Source organism: Podarcis erhardii (genome assembly GCF_964252035.2).
Source record: "Podarcis erhardii genome assembly, chromosome: 16".
Lineage (NCBI taxonomy): Eukaryota > Metazoa > Chordata > Lepidosauria > Squamata > Lacertidae > Podarcis > Podarcis erhardii.
This window is the reverse complement of record NC_138514.1, coordinates 6,155,546-6,170,655: the sequence shown is the minus strand read 5'-3', so window position 1 is coordinate 6,170,655 and position 15,110 is coordinate 6,155,546. Positions and strand designations below refer to the sequence as shown.

Genomic DNA, 15,110 nt, shown 5'->3' with positions numbered 1-15,110 from the left:
AAAATGGGGAGGGGAGATGGAGTATCCTGAAAAGGGACATAGCTGGCTGGTGGGAATCTTGAACAGGAGCAGCACACATGGCAAGGCTTTGGTACGAGTCCCAGTTGTAGTGGGCAGTAGAGGGGTCCCGTTTATCAGACGGGGATACATGCTTCAGTCAGAACAACGGCGCTTTGCTCAGACATAAATTCCTGAGCTGCAAAGTGAAGTCGCAGTAGAGAGGAAAGGAGGAGGAGGAACTTGTATGATTTTAATACCAGACTCTTGAATGCTGAGAATTCCTGCTGAGAATCTGAGGCTTCTGCTCCTGCCTCCCTCCACCAGGCCTAGTATGGGGCCTGACAGGCTACAAAAGGACTGCTGCTGCCCAGCAGAGCATTCTGTTTACATTCCTTTAAGCTGCTTTTTAATTGTAGTTTTTCATTTTTTAAAAAATTGTTTTAAACTGTTTTTACGTGTGTGTGTTTTGGTGGGAGGGGTTATTTGGCTGTTTCTGTTTATATTTTGATTATATATTTTTGCGTTTTTATGTTGTAATTTTATCTTGTGAACCACCCTGAGACCTGCGGGTATAGGGCGGCATATAAATTTAATTAATAATAATAACACAAGCTATACAGTATGAACTAGCAGATAACATTTGAGAGAGGTTGCTGTAAAACAAGTTTTTTCACTCTGGCACAATATGCACTTTTACAAATGTTTAATTCTCTCTCACAGAGTGTTTGTTGTGGGGGAGGAAGGGAAAGGAGAATGTTAGCCTCTTTGAGACTCCTTAAAGGGAGTGAAAGGCGGGATATCAAATCCAAACTACTACTCCTCCTCTTCTTCTTCTTCTTCTTCTTCTTCTTCTTCTTCTTCTTCTTCTTCTTCTTCCCTTTTACCACTGAAGTGTCATGGAGATAGAATTCTTTGCAGTTTATTTGCTTGCCTGACACCATGTACTCCAGTATTGCCCATTCCATAATGCTTCTCCAGGAACTCTGGCATAGTTCTTGCCCATTGCCTTATTAGCTTACTGCTCTTTTAACTAGAGGGGCAGGGTTAGCCCTCTCCAAACTGCTACCCTCCAGGTGCTGTGGACAACAGCTCCCTTCGGCCTGGCCATCGGTCCTGGCGGCAGCGGTGATGTAGTCTAGAACATCTGGAGGGTGGCAGGTTGCGAAAGCGTGCACTAGAGGTGACCTGCAAAGTGAAAGTGCTCTGCCACTGAGCTTTGGACCCAGATGGTACATTGGCCATCCATGTTCAGAAGCTGCAAGCTGTAGAACAGGGATGAGGAACCTCTGGCTCTTCAGCTGTCATTGGACTCCAGAGCCCATCTTCCATAGCAGTTGTCCATGCTGCCAGGGGCTGATGGGAACTGGAGTCCAATAGCATCTGGTTGGTCACAGATTCCTGTAGCATACAAAATAAAATTCCTTTATCCCTCTCTGTCCTAATTCACTGACTGGGTCATCCCTGAATCAGGGGCAGACCTTTTCAGTTACATGAGCTTCAAAAGTCTTAATCCTGTAGGCAAAAAAGAGAGCAGTGACACGGAACATTTTAAATCATACTCAATTTTTATTTTCAGAAGTACATAAACTTTGAGCACAGTTTTCTGCTACTCTTGCTAAATACAATTTTTAATGTCTCAGATCAAAGAAGCTGTTATTCATTTTCGCCTGGCATTAGTGTCTAAACACACAAAATCTTCACACTGCACCATCTGCCAGTTTTTGAAAAGATGTTAACCGAGAATACAAGAGTAAAACAGAACAGGCTTTTCATGTTTAATATACCTGACTTGAATAAATATTAAATAAACACTTTGTCCAACTGCAAACAAGGGAAGAAGATACCTACAGAGTTTGTTTTTTTAAAAAAACAAAACTGGTTATGAGTAATGACATATTCAAGGGTTCCGGTAGCTGAAATGGTAAAATCTATTGTGAGGCTGGATAATGTGCCAGCGCCAAGCCTGAGGTCAGACTTTGGGGATCACAGATTCACAAAGTGAGTTTAGGAGCTTACCTATCTTATTTTAAGCCTAACAACAAACAATATGGAATACATATTTGCATTGAAACTAATTTGTTTTTAAAGTAACTCTCATCGACCAGGGTGAGGCTGCTAGTTACTGAGATTTTTTTTTGTGTGTGTGTGTGTGTGTGTGTGTTTTAACTGCTTGCCTACTATGGTCCTGAAGAATATAGTAAGCTGCCTTATGCTGAACCAGACCCCTGGTCCCTCTTAGCTCCATATTGGCAACACTGACTGGCAGCAGCTCTCCAGGATTTCAGACAGAAGTCTCTCCAGCTGGAGATTAGATGTAGAACTGTCTGCATGTAAAGCAAATGCTGTCCTACTGAGCTTATTGCTCTTCCCCTAAAAAACAAGGGGTTGAATACAGTGCAGTCAACCAAAGCTCGTATATGTGGACAGAGAGGGAGAGAAGGAGGAAAGGCCTTGGCCAGAGAGCCAAGAGACTGGTGGGGAAACAGGGATGCTACAAATGCACTATTTTTATTCAGCAGGGTCTTGCTCCGTGGTAATTGTGGCTTTTAAGCTACAAAGGATGGTTAGCAGTTAGTCACATGCATGGCCTGCTGTTATGGACATCTAAACAAAACAAGCGCCTTGCTACCAAGCCCACTAAGATGAAGGCTGAGTTCAAACTGCATTGATCTACAGTGGTATCTCATGTTAAGAACTTAATTCGTTCTGGAGGTCCGTTCTTAACCTGAAACTGTTCTTAACCTGAGGTACCACTTTAACTAATGAGGCCTCCCGCTGCTGCCGTGCCACCACCGCACGATTTCTGTTCTCATCCTGAAGCAAAGTTCTTAACCTGAAGCACTATTTCTGAGTTAGCAGAGTCTGTAACCTGAAGCAGCTGTAACCCAAGGTACCACTGTACTAGCGTGTTGGACATAGGTTACAGCCAGCATTGTTTGGCTCATTCCCATGTCCCACCCTTGGAGATACTTTGCCCTGCTGTTTCTGGTTGCTGGTGCTGCCCTTTTCCCTGTGAGAAAGCAGCAATCTCTGAAGGCCTTGTTCGGTGCAGAAGGGCCTTCCAGAGAGGGGGGCGGCGGAGAGACACATGGGGAGAGGCAGTAGTGACACTGGAGAAAGCTGTACTCAGGGTGGGGGGCACATGCAGAGACGGGGAGAACATCTTGCACCAGGTTCCCCTGGAAACCTGGAACAGGCACTGGCTCTTTTCTGATCCCACGCACAAAGGCTTTCCGATAGGCTGTCACTATGGGCACAATACCTAAGAGAGAGTTAGGAACATAGGCAGCTAAGATGGAGCTCCAACTCCACTGTTGGCGGGAGCTTGCCTCTGAATGCCAGCTTCTGGGAACTGCAAGTATGGAGAGTGCTTTTGTGCTCAGCTCCTGCTTGCGGGCCTCCAAGGGGCATCTGGCTCGCCGCCATGCCAGCAGGATCCTAGACTTAGATGGGTCTTTGGCCTGCTCCAGGGGGGCTTTCCTTACGCCCTTCCATTGCACAGTAAGCCGGATCACTTGTCCAACTAGCCTAGCCGCCTTTTCTCTCGCTGGCAGCGCTTCTCTGAGATCTTGGGCAGCGGTCTTCCATGTCACCTGCTCCCTGAGCCTTTCTCGTTTAGTTGGCAGGTCCAGGGACAGTGCAGGAGGCCTTCTGCATGCAAGGCAGCAGCTCTGCCACCCAGCTGAGGTTCCCTCAACCAGTCAGTTCAGCACAGGCCAGCTGAGTGTAAAATAGGAGGTGTTGCATAAACACAGATTCACGAACTGGCCCAAGCAGACTGATTCTAAATCAGGCATGGAGAAGCAGTGCAGTGGGTAGAGCACTGCCAGATTAGGCTGCAGACACCCTGCTTCAAATGCAGTTCTGAGATGCTCTGGTGGACCTTGGGCCAACTGCTACCTCTTGGGGTTTCTCCAGGCTGTTACTGTTTTGTAGGAGGGATTCAAGTGCATACCTGGAAATTCAGGCTTGTTCCAATGAAGTGGATTAAATGAGGATGAATGCTGACTGTCACCACCCCATAAACAAGTCTAGAGGAATCCTTGGTAAACTTTGTGCAAGCAAATCAATAAACAGGCAGCAATGGAGGAGTCCTTACTCAAGCCTAACCCACCATTATTAGGAGTGGGGAAATGGGGGGGGATCATGCATACCCCATGCTTCTGGAACAAAAGGGTGGGACAATAAATGCACTAAATTAAAATATAAATGGCACTAAATTCTACTGGTTTTAAAAAAGTAAGATCATAGCTTAAGTTGTTCTGTGAGCTCAGTTAACTTTGCTCTGTTTTCAGGGTTTTTCAGATACACTTTTCAAAAGGAAACCTCTTTAACAAACCCGGGGCTGCAAAATCTAGTCCTGCACTTTGTCACCAAAGGATCAGTGAAACAAGCACTTAGGATGAATTTTTCTGCTGTTCAATCCTTTGAACTGGGGGTGGAGGTGGGTGCAACCTTCAGCCCATCTGCCTAATTTCAAAAGTATTCTGAAAGCAATCATTTTGAACCTCTGAGAAGAGTGATTTGTCCCTCCCCTTGCAATCTTAAGATAGAGATCACAGCTACGCCATATCACAGCTACTTTAATCCTCAAGGAGAATCCTGGGAGCTGTAGTTGGTCAAGGGTGGTGGGAAGTTTAGTTCTGTGAGATCAGCACCCTTAATCAAGCACAGTTCCCAGGATTCTTTGGGTGAAGCCATGACAACGAAAACGGCGTAAGTGCTTCAATGTATGGTGTGGATGTGAGAAAAGGGGGGGGGGTGAAATGAAGGAGGGAAACAAAGGGATGGCCTACTCTGCCTTTTGGCTCTGGCAATGCCCACTGCTGAATGTGACCCACAACAGACCACCCCTGAGAACAACAACCAAGAAGATTTCCCACTCTTCCTTTTGGGAGAGGATAAAAAAAGCTGCCTCAGAGGAGCAGGCAGGAAGCTTGTTCTATTGGCAGGAAAGATGGATGTCCCTGTACCCATTTTCTGGAGCAGGAGCCTCAGCTGCCAGGGGAAGAGCCTTGAGCGAGTGGTCCATGAGCCGGGGAAGGGATTCATCAGCCACAAGGAGTGTGTTGCGTGCGTGCGGCCACTTCAACAGCGCATGGCCTGCTGCATGGAGGCAGAATTGCTGCTCAAATGGTTGCGCAGATGCTTAGCGAAATCCACCTGGGTTTGAGAGAGGACTTGGTTGATGAGGGACTTGGGCAGCCATCCCTGGGAGAGAGGGGGGGAAAAGAGCAACATCATTATGTGTTCAACTTAAAGGGTTAATTCTGTGACAGTCTCCCTGCTATGCACAAGGTCTGGAGTAATAAAAAAGAGGCAAAACATCTCTGTTTATTCCCCCCCCCCTCAGTTCTCCTCAGTAAAGTGGTATCAGGATTTCTTTTTCTTTCTGGACTCGGGGGGCTCAGCCGCTTTTGCACTTGTCCTTCTCCTTCTGCTTGTCTGCACTTCCTAGGCATGGGTCCGAGAGGTTTTCCCATGGTTTGCCATAAGCATCAATCCACAGGAAGCCCAATTCAGCAGCAAATAGCGGGTTTTCGCAGGAAAAGTGGCTGAGCAAACGAAAATCCTCTCGGAACCAGGCCTAGAAAGCACAGAAGAGCAGACGTGCGGACGAGCCCTCGGAGCAGTTTTACAGTCTATCCCTCTTCCCAGGGAACTTTGGGAATAATAGCCCTGTGAGGGCTGTATGGGTCTCCTAACAACTCTCAGCACCCCTAACAGGCTACAGCTCCCATGATTCATTGGGGGAAGCCAGGACTGTTAAAGTGGTACTGTTGTGCTTTAATTGTAGGCAGCCACAATTCATCTTACGAGACATCAAACGATGGAGAGTGGTAGGGGGGAAATGCAGGAGGAATCCTTGGCACAGTGCTATGTATCTTCCTGCACAGTTCATCTAACTAAAAAATACCCCCTTAAGAGCCCCAGAAAGTGGGTCCCTCTTAGTGACACCTGAGACGACTCCCTGCAGAGTTGAATGCACAGCTGTTTATGAAAGTTGCACCACCCAAATCATGGCAAGAGGATGATCTCTGGCAAAACCAATGGATGCAGTGATTTAGCTCAGTCCACCGGGTGCCTGTACCTTGAGGTCGATGCTGAGAAGCCAGGTTAACTTGGTCTGGGAGGGGTCACCAAGGAGAGGCCGAAGGACCATACATGTGGGGCCATTCTCAGCTCTGTGGGAGGACAGGAGAGCATCATGTTAGCATATTACACAAAAAATGGAGTACCCCCCCCCCAAATTCAATCAAGGAGGGACGACTCTTTACCTAATAACCCCTTTCTGTTCAGGCATCGCTGCATAGGTGGTGGACATGCCAGCCAGGACACAGGTTGAGCCTCTCCTCTTGGAACAACGGACACTCACAAAGTCTCGCGGCCCAACTATGTTGCCAGGGGTTGGGGCTGCAGTTTCGTGAGTGATCACCGTGTCGTTGCCGATCTTCTGCAAGATCTGGAGAAAGATCGCCAATGAAAACAAAGGGTTGTCATTTTTCATACAGGGATACTTACTGCACTTCCTTGCTGGTAGCTGGTGCAATTCCTGCTATGGCCGACAAATTCCTTTCCTGCCTCACTTTTGGAAGGAGCGCAGTGCTGATTACTTTGGGGAAGGGAGAGACAAGAGGCAGAAGGAGACTCCCTTTGTTCTTAATACATGATCGGTGCTACCAACATGGGCAGGATGCACACAGTGTAAAGGTCACCAGCCACAGCCGGGTGTGTAATAGTGGCCCACAAGATGTAGCAATGGCATCAACTTGGATGGCTTTAAAAGTAGTTTTGATAAGTTCATGGAAGATAAGGATTTTAAGGCTACTAGCCATGATGGCTAGGTTCTGCCTCCAGTGGGAATCATGAGGGGGCCCTTCTTCTGTCCTTTGAAGGAGGGAGGCAATTCCCCATGAGCCTGTATGGCCTACGAGCCATACAATTGGGATACCCCACAAATACCATAATGCACCCATGTCTGCATGATTACAGATCTGAGACACTTAACACAAGAGTCTAAAACTGGCCAGCAGAGCTGCCCAAACACCTCATTAATGTTCATGTTTTACAGGTGTGGAACACTGAGATCAAGACATTGGTTAGCCATGCTGAGATTTGTTTTAAAGACTTGTGATTTTAATTTGTTGTCGTTGCACCACAAGAAGCAAGCAACGCTTGGTGATTTACTCTGAATCATCCAAGGAATCTTTCAGTAGATCCCACTCTTTCTTAGACCATCCCTGCTCTACAATATACTTTTTCTACTAATAGCTACCCAAAAAATCACTGAAAAAGCAATGTGCTTTATAACTCCTTGGAGAGTTGAATGCATAAGCCATTGGCACAGTCTCCTTTCGCCAAGAATGCGTTTCTGTGTGTGTTTACCTTGACTTCTTTGACATTCGGGTTCCAGTCTCCCATCTGTTCCATCCTTTCCACTAACTCGCCATAGACGCAGTCCAGGGGTTTATCAACCACCACCTCTAGTCGGAATACTTTCCCCACATCCGGGAGCACTTTGCTCAGGACTTTGTCACCATTGTCCTGCAGGAAAAAAAGCAGAAGGGGGTCTAAATTGTTAGCATCCCTGGCTTGCATAACCCAAAGCATGAGAGCTAAGAGTATTATTAGGTAGTATGTTGCATCCAGCCCAATTCCCAGGTGATAACCTTGCAACAGGGCTTTTCCAATGTGCTCTATATGGGGCTGGCCTTGAAGCTATGACTGGCCCAGAATGTGCTAGCCAGGGGGATGGCTAATGTTAGAAAAGGGCCATAGCTCAGAAGTAGAGCACATCCTTTGCAGGCAAAAGGTCCCAAGTTCAAGCTCTAGGTAAGGCTTGTCTGAAATCCTGGAGAGCTACCACCAGTTGGTGTGTGGACCAGGGATGGGGAACCCTGATGTCCTGCAGGTGTTGGACTCCAACTCCCATCAGCCCCAGCCAGCAGGACCAATAGTCAGGAGTGATGGGAGCTGAAGTCCAGAAGCATCTGGAACACACCATGTTTGACTATGCCTGAATCAATGGATTAGAGTCTATAAAAGTTGCATCAGTAGGACCACAATATTTGCTCCTTTTTTAAGGGTGGAAAGGTGCAGGTGGGGTGAGAAAGTGAGCAGCATGAAGAAAATTAGGCCCATTTTTATGCAAAATAATGATTTTCCACTAGAAGGACCAGCTGCAATAAGCCACAGGCTTGTATGACATGCTTTTTTTTTTTTCTTTTACACTTGTGAGAAGATCAGAAGGAACCCTTTCCAGCTTTATATTAACCACAGTTCCTCCTAACATCCAAACTCAGAAAACAGTTGTTTGTTTAAACCTGAACCATGGAAAGGGAAGAAGGGAAGTCATTGATATCTTAAGGATGTAAAATATGTATTTGAAATCGTAAAACAAAAAATTTAATAAAAAATATTTTAGAAAATAAAATAAAAGATACCTTGGTTTGTGAATTTGAATTTGAATTGTGAATTTGAAATATATTGACCCTAACTAAAATTCAGCTCTCCATCTGAAGGCTGCAAAGTTGGCGACCCCAACTGACATCTTCCCTGATCCTTTGCAAGCAAAGTAGAAGGGAACGCCAAACAACGTCCCCCATGAACAATGCAACATGCATACCATCACTGTCTCTGTTTTCCAGCCCTCCTGCTCTCCAAGAATTTTAAGTGATTTCTGAAGCGCTTCATCTCCTTGCTTAATGTAGGACATCTCCATTTCATTGAAGAGATTCTCTTCCAGTCTCGAACCTGTTGGAATTTGGAGCAGGTTTTAATTTAATTTTATTTTTATTAAAAGAAAGATTGAATTTTCAATGCCACCAAAAATTCAGCAGCCCCAAAATGCAAGGATAAAACATGCCCAACAAGAGCCGTGCCTCGTTATACATACTTAGCAAAGAGCTCCTTCTGCGCACATTATTGATCCACTTGCTGGGACCAGGCCTGGTAACTGCAAATTTATTCAGCTCCTGGACAATTGCAGCAGCTGCTTGTCTCTTCAAGCCTGAGGAGAGGAAAGCATAACAGTGGTATTAAAAGCCATATCTGAACCCGTAGAAGCAGGCCCTTTGAGGTCCAGAGAGGCCTGGGATACTTCCAGCTTTTGATGTTCCTAACCATCATTAAAAAACAACAACACAGACAACACAGAAAAATAAAGCACCCAAAAGAGTGAGCTGATCTGAGAGGACATGTTCAACACAGTCTACTCTTGTGCCACCAGAACCAATATATTTTTATTAATATTTATGAATATTTTAAACTCTTTAATGTGACAAGATTTGGACAGTTAACACACACAGAGAGAAATCTTTTAATGAGTCTAATCTCTTACTTGCTTAAATCTGCAGCTGTAAACTGAGGGCTGTAAATTGAACTGATACACATAAAAACAAGTTGTGAAACTTATCAGATGAAGAAAAATTAACTAGTGTACAGATTTGAGCCCTTTGAACTTGACTGCCCTTCCATCCACCACAATTAGTCCTGAATAGAATGACTGCCAGAGGTTCTTCATGCAACCCTCCTCCCCCGAACCCACCTGCACCTCCCGCTGTAAAAAAAACCCCAACCTAAAACTAAATCAGCAGGGACAGCCTGTGTCAGGAGTCCTGTTTGCATTTTATTGTTTAAAACAGTTCTTGACTCCCCAGATGTTGTTGCACTACAAATCCCACCATCCCCAGCCAGCTTAGCCAGTGGTCAGCTCAGGAATGATGGTAGCTGTAGTCTGACAGCATCTGGGGACCCAAGATTGTTTTAAACGCTGCTTGAACATTTCTCCATTTCCAAGTTCCTTTGTTGCCTTCTTAGCTTAAGAAGGGAATCCAGGCAGCCTTTTGGGGTTGCGGGTACAGTAGAAACACTACTCTGCTGATTTTACTACAAAGCTGCCGAACTGATTTCTCCTCTGCTCCAATGAGAACATTGCACAAATTCTGGTAAAGGCATGTTTACATGGTAAATTATGTACCTCTATATCTCTTGCTTATTTCTTCAAAGAAAACACTTAAAGTGACTTTAATTTATCAGAGTTGTGCAAGAAATCAGGATGCATTACAAACATGCACACAGATTTATGACTATAAAGGCTTTTAGAAACAAGGAACCATCATATGAAAACTGACTCCACTGCCCCCCTGTTTGTTATCTTGATTTCTTATTTTTTTCCGGTTAAGTTTCACAATTTCTGCATATTTCCTAAGTTTTTGTATCCATTCTTCTTTTGCTGGGACTTTCTTCCATTTGGGGGCAAGTAACATTATTGCCATTGTAGTCGCATACACGAATAAATTTCTATAAAGTTTGGGTAATTCTCTCCCTATAATTCCCAAAATGAATGAGCATTCTGGCTGGGGCGATGAGAGTTAGAGTCCAGCATCTAGAAGACATCAGGTTCCCCAACCCCAATTTAAACTCTCTACAGCTGGGGAGGGGAAAGTACGCCCTAGTTACATTCATAGCCCCCTTAGCTGAGATACTTTAACTGGACATGGAAGCGCAGCCAGAAACACCATAACCAGACACTGGAGAGACCTGTCAGGAGTAAGCATGGACCAATGGTACCAAACAGTATGGGAAACAGCCCTACTAGAAAAATTAACCAATAAACTGAAACTGACACAGGGACAAACAGAAGAAGATGCCTTTACCCCGGAATGGCTCCCCTTTATCACATACACAGCCCAACAAGACAATGGCAATAACCCACCAACAGCATACAAATCAGTATGGCTAACCTGATCCAAAACACCCACCCACCCCACTCACACACGAAAACAAAGACCACCACAGCCAATCACAAATGAACAACCACACCCTAGGCCAACCCCAACCTCTCTCACCACCAAAGAAACAGCATGAGCAACACTGACACCAAACCCTACATACATTAAACATAATAGAAACATCGCCACCCGACCCCACCCCCACCCATCTTCCCTCCCTCCACCCCCTTTTTTTCTTTTCTTTTTCTTCTTCCCCTAATGTCTCGACAAATGAAATGGATTTGTAAAAATGTTACATGGAAAAAATACGAGGCATTACACTTACTTCTGTAAAACAAGAAAACCTATTATAATAATAATAATAAAAAACTGGACATGGAAGCTGTGACCTTCTGCATGCTGCAGCTGAGCTCATCTAAAACCAGTAGAGGCTGGCCAATTTTTCGAGGAAATGGAGTACAGTAGTTTCTCACCACCCTCAGCCTGCCCTTGGCCAATCTCTACCTGCCTGCTTTTCCTCCTCAAAACCAGTCCAAGGGTTTGCATGGCCTCTGTAGTCTCCCTGTGGAACTCAGCAGGGAGGTAATTGGAGACAAAACTAGAATTCCTTGCTTTGCCTGTCATTGGCCACAGCTCTCCCTGCTGGTGGTTTCCCTGCTTTCCACCTTACTTGTCTTAATGGGCAGCAGCCACCGCTAGATTCCCCTGAACTACAAAATGTAAGCTATCCATTTCTGCATGTCATAGACAGATGCATCTAAGGGCATGGCTGGGTTATTTAAAGGCACATAACACACATTTACATGAAATGTACATAGGCTAATGCACAAGCATCAATGCCACTGGTAAATAAGGAGAGTTGAGTAGCTAGGGTCAACATTACAGTGCACCCTCCCACTATAATCAAAGTCCCCCCCACCCCAAATAAAGAAAAGTTCTAAAAAGAGGGAAAGGGCAGAAGACCACAAGCTTCCCAGGCTAGCCATTAACAACATGTCAAGCAGCCAGAAAACAAGAAACATCCATGATAACTTTTTATCTGATACAACAAAAATTGCTTATACATCAATATTTCACCCACTCAATCCCAGAAGATGGCTTGCTAGAAAAGGTTGAAAAGCAACACAAGGAATGAAAAAGCTACTAGCTGCAGCCGTTCAGACTGGAACTGCAGCGCCAGGGGAGAGGAGCCGTTCATCATTTCCTTGATTTAAATTCTGTTTGTGCCACAGTAAGAACATACAGAAGCAACTTTTAAATCTGGAAAACAGCAGGAAGGCAAAGGGTTCAGCCCCTGCACAATGGATGCGATCTGAATAACCCCCAAACACACACCAATAGTTGCTATTACCTTTAAAAGAAACTGTAGGAGATTCATCTGATCACATTTACACTGTGTACCCACTATAAGTCATGTTTGAAGCACATTCTTTCCCTCAAAAAGATTCTGATTCTGAAGATGATGATAATAATGTTGTTTGGTTTGTACTCACCCATTGTGCTGTGCAGGTGTCTGTAGGAAATGCCGGCACACAGCTTGAAAGTTGCAGGCAGCATCACAGAAGTCTGAAAGAGTTGCGGAGGATCCTGGCTTCCCTGTGTCTCTGAGCGCCTCTGCTGCTGTTTTGCTGGTGTCTCCTCTCCCTTCCGCTCTTAAATAGCCAGTGAAGGATGCTGGTTTGTCAGCAGGCAGATAAGGAAGGACATCACTTACAGCAGGCTGGCTGACACCAAGGCCAAGCCCATCGCCTCATGAGCTTGCGGTGGGGGCAAGCAGGTGGGAGGCATGGATCTCGCAAGAGGGCAGAGGGCAGGCTGCACAATCCCCAAACCCTTTAAGCTGGTTTTCCTGCTTTGAAGGTTGCCAGATGCCTTCCTGGCAGAGTTGCCATGCTTTTTAAGCAGCTCCGTGAACAAGCCAATTACAGCAGCCAAAAGTTTTTCCTTTCTCTTTACTGTCTCAGTATCTTGAGCAAACTTTTTCAGCAGGGGGCCAGTCCACTGTCCCTCAGACCTTGTGGGGGGGCAGACTATATTTGGGGGGGTGAATGAATTCCTATGCCCCACCAATAACCCAGAGATGCATTTTAAATAAAAGCACACGTACTATTCATGTAAAAACACACTGATTCCTGGACCATCCGTGGGCTGGATTTAGAAGGCGATTGGGCCATATCTGGCCCCCAGGCCTTAGTTTGCCTACTCCTGATCTTGAGCTTCTCAGGCAAGCGGGCAGACACAGTGCCCAAAGCAAAGCTGGCATCAGAAATAGCAGTAGGGACTGGTGCCCATTGGGACAGGTAAGGCAGAAAGCAAGGAGCCCGAGTGCAGTTGGAGCCAGCATCAAGTGCAGACAGGGCAGAGCAAGCCTTCAACAGGCAGATCCAACCAATGCAGCCTTTGTCCCCATCCTTCTCGCTGCTGAGCAAAACGATAGGACAATTCCCTGGACTACTTGTAAGTAAGAAGGCAAGCAAGTTGAAGCAACTGAGGTAGCATCCCATTCCAACAGCAGGTTATATACTTCTGCTGGAAGTACTGAAGCAGAGACTCTGGGCTTATCCACACTAACCTTTTGCCCCTCTCTTTCCAGGCACAGACCTGCGCTTTAAAGCATCTGATGGCTTTAATTCTTTATTTTTATTTTGCCCTGGAGCTTTCCCCATGAAAACCTGCCCTTTAGAGCTCGATCAGAGCAAATGGCCATTCAGTTTTTCTATGGATTGCCATTTGCTCCGATTCAGCTTTAAAGAGTGGGTTTTCACAGGGATGCACTCTGACATAAAGCTTTAGAGCTTGGACTGTGCCTGGAAAGAGTGAGGGAAGGTAAGTGTGGATAAGGCCTCAGCTGGCCACCTGTCAAGGAAGTGGCAGCAAACGTACATAGGAGGCTGCCTTTTACTGAGTCAGACCACTGGGTCCATCTTGGCAGTGTCTCCACTGACTGGCAGCTCCACCTCTACACAAGGAATTGATCCTGGGACCTTCTGCATGCAAGGCAGGTGCTCTTTTGCTAGAGGACCCCAAGTTATTATTAATAATATTATAATAATTTATTATTTATAACCCGCCCATCTGGCTGGGTTTCCCCAGCCACTCTGGACGGCTCCCAACAGATTAAAAACAGAGTAAAACATCAAACATTAAAAACTTCCCTAAACAGGGCTGCCTTCAGATGTCTTCTAAAAGTCAGATAGTTGTTTATTTCCTTGACATCTGATGGGAGGGCATTCCACAGGGTGGGCGCCACCACCGAGAAGCCCCTGTGCCTGGTTCCCTTCAGTCTCTAAGATTCTACCTGTGGTGTCATGGACGGAGTGTTGAAGGTTGAGTGGGTGAGGCCCAGGATTCAAATCCCTGCACAGCCATGAAATCCACTGGGTTTTACATGGTCAACAGAGGCTTGGGTCCAAATAACATGAGATGCTAAGGATACGAAGCACATTTTCCCCTTCAGAGAATTCTAGCTGCTGCTGTTCACTGTGGGCTGCTGGGAATTGTACCTCTGTGACGGATAAACTGCAGAACCTAGAATTCTTTGAGAGAGGGGAATGTCATTTGAATGTGCTTTAAAGGTATTCTTCTTCTTTGGCAATCACTCGTAGCCGAGTAAGATTGTCTTCCATAAACACGGTTTTAACAATGAGTCCGTAAGTGACTGTGGAGGCCAATTCTGGATCCACACATCCTTCCACAGTGGGGACATTGGTTTCCTGGCGGGAGTTGATCACGGTGTGGATTTGCCAAGCATGCCTTCCTCTTAGCACGTTTCTCCCTTGTGTCCTGAGTTCGAGTGTCTTCAGCCTTTGGTAAAGGCTGTTCTCCAATTGGAATGCTCACAGGCCAGTGTTTCCCAGTTGTCAGTGTTTATACTACATTTTATTAGATTTGCCTTGAGACAGTCTGTAAACCTCTTTTGTTGACCACCAGCATTACGCTTTCCATTTTTAAGTTCAGAATAGAGTTGTTGCTTTGGAAGGCATTCGCACAACATGACCAGTCCAACGAAGTTGATGTTGAAGAATTATTGCTTCGACACTGGTGATCTTTGCTTCTTCCAGTACACTGATATTAGTTCGCCTGTCTTCCCAAGTGATGTGTAAAAATTTCTGGAGACACCGTTGATGGAATCTTTCGAGGATTCCATATATTTAAAGGCATAGTGTATACACAGCTTGTATGTGTCACTTGGAAAATTGGTTTTTTCTAAAAAGATTAATAGCGGTCATGGGGCCTCCCCTTCTCTGTGTTTCTGACAATAGTTCATACTCCTGATGGGATTGGCACCTCTCCCCACCCCACCAGGCCTAACAGCTGCTTGGGGGGCTGTCCCTGAGTGCTCGAGTTATGAGAGAGGGAAAAGAGCTTTTCTCTGCT

General features: G+C 45.6%; 1 protein-coding gene across 1 annotated transcript; it reads right to left on the bottom strand.

The window, feature by feature from the left end:
• Nucleotides 1-1,542: 1,542 nt before the first annotated feature.
• On the bottom strand, nucleotides 1,543-12,373 carry STAR (steroidogenic acute regulatory protein). The gene is made up of 7 exons (XM_081843369.1): nucleotides 12,227-12,373; nucleotides 8,897-9,010; nucleotides 8,627-8,754; nucleotides 7,387-7,545; nucleotides 6,279-6,463; nucleotides 6,092-6,185; nucleotides 1,543-5,211 (listed from the first exon to the last, which is right to left on the bottom strand). Exons 1-7 carry the CDS (start codon nucleotides 12,288-12,290, stop codon nucleotides 5,089-5,091), a joined length of 867 nt encoding a protein of 288 aa, XP_081699495.1. The 5' UTR covers nucleotides 12,291-12,373; the 3' UTR covers nucleotides 1,543-5,088.
• Between the last annotated feature and the right edge of the window lie 2,737 nt (nucleotides 12,374-15,110).

Coding starts and splice junctions, on each gene's coding strand:
- STAR (XM_081843369.1), bottom strand. CDS start 12,290: ATGCTGCCTGCAACTTTCAAGCTGTGTGCCGGCATTTCCTACAGACAC. Junction 8,755..8,896: donor CAGAAGGAGCTCTTTGCTAA/GTATGTATAACG, acceptor AAATTCCAACAG/GTTCGAGACTGGAAGAGAAT. Junction 7,546..8,626: donor GGAAAACAGAGACAGTGATG/GTATGCATGTTG, acceptor TTTTTCCTGCAG/GACAATGGTGACAAAGTCCT.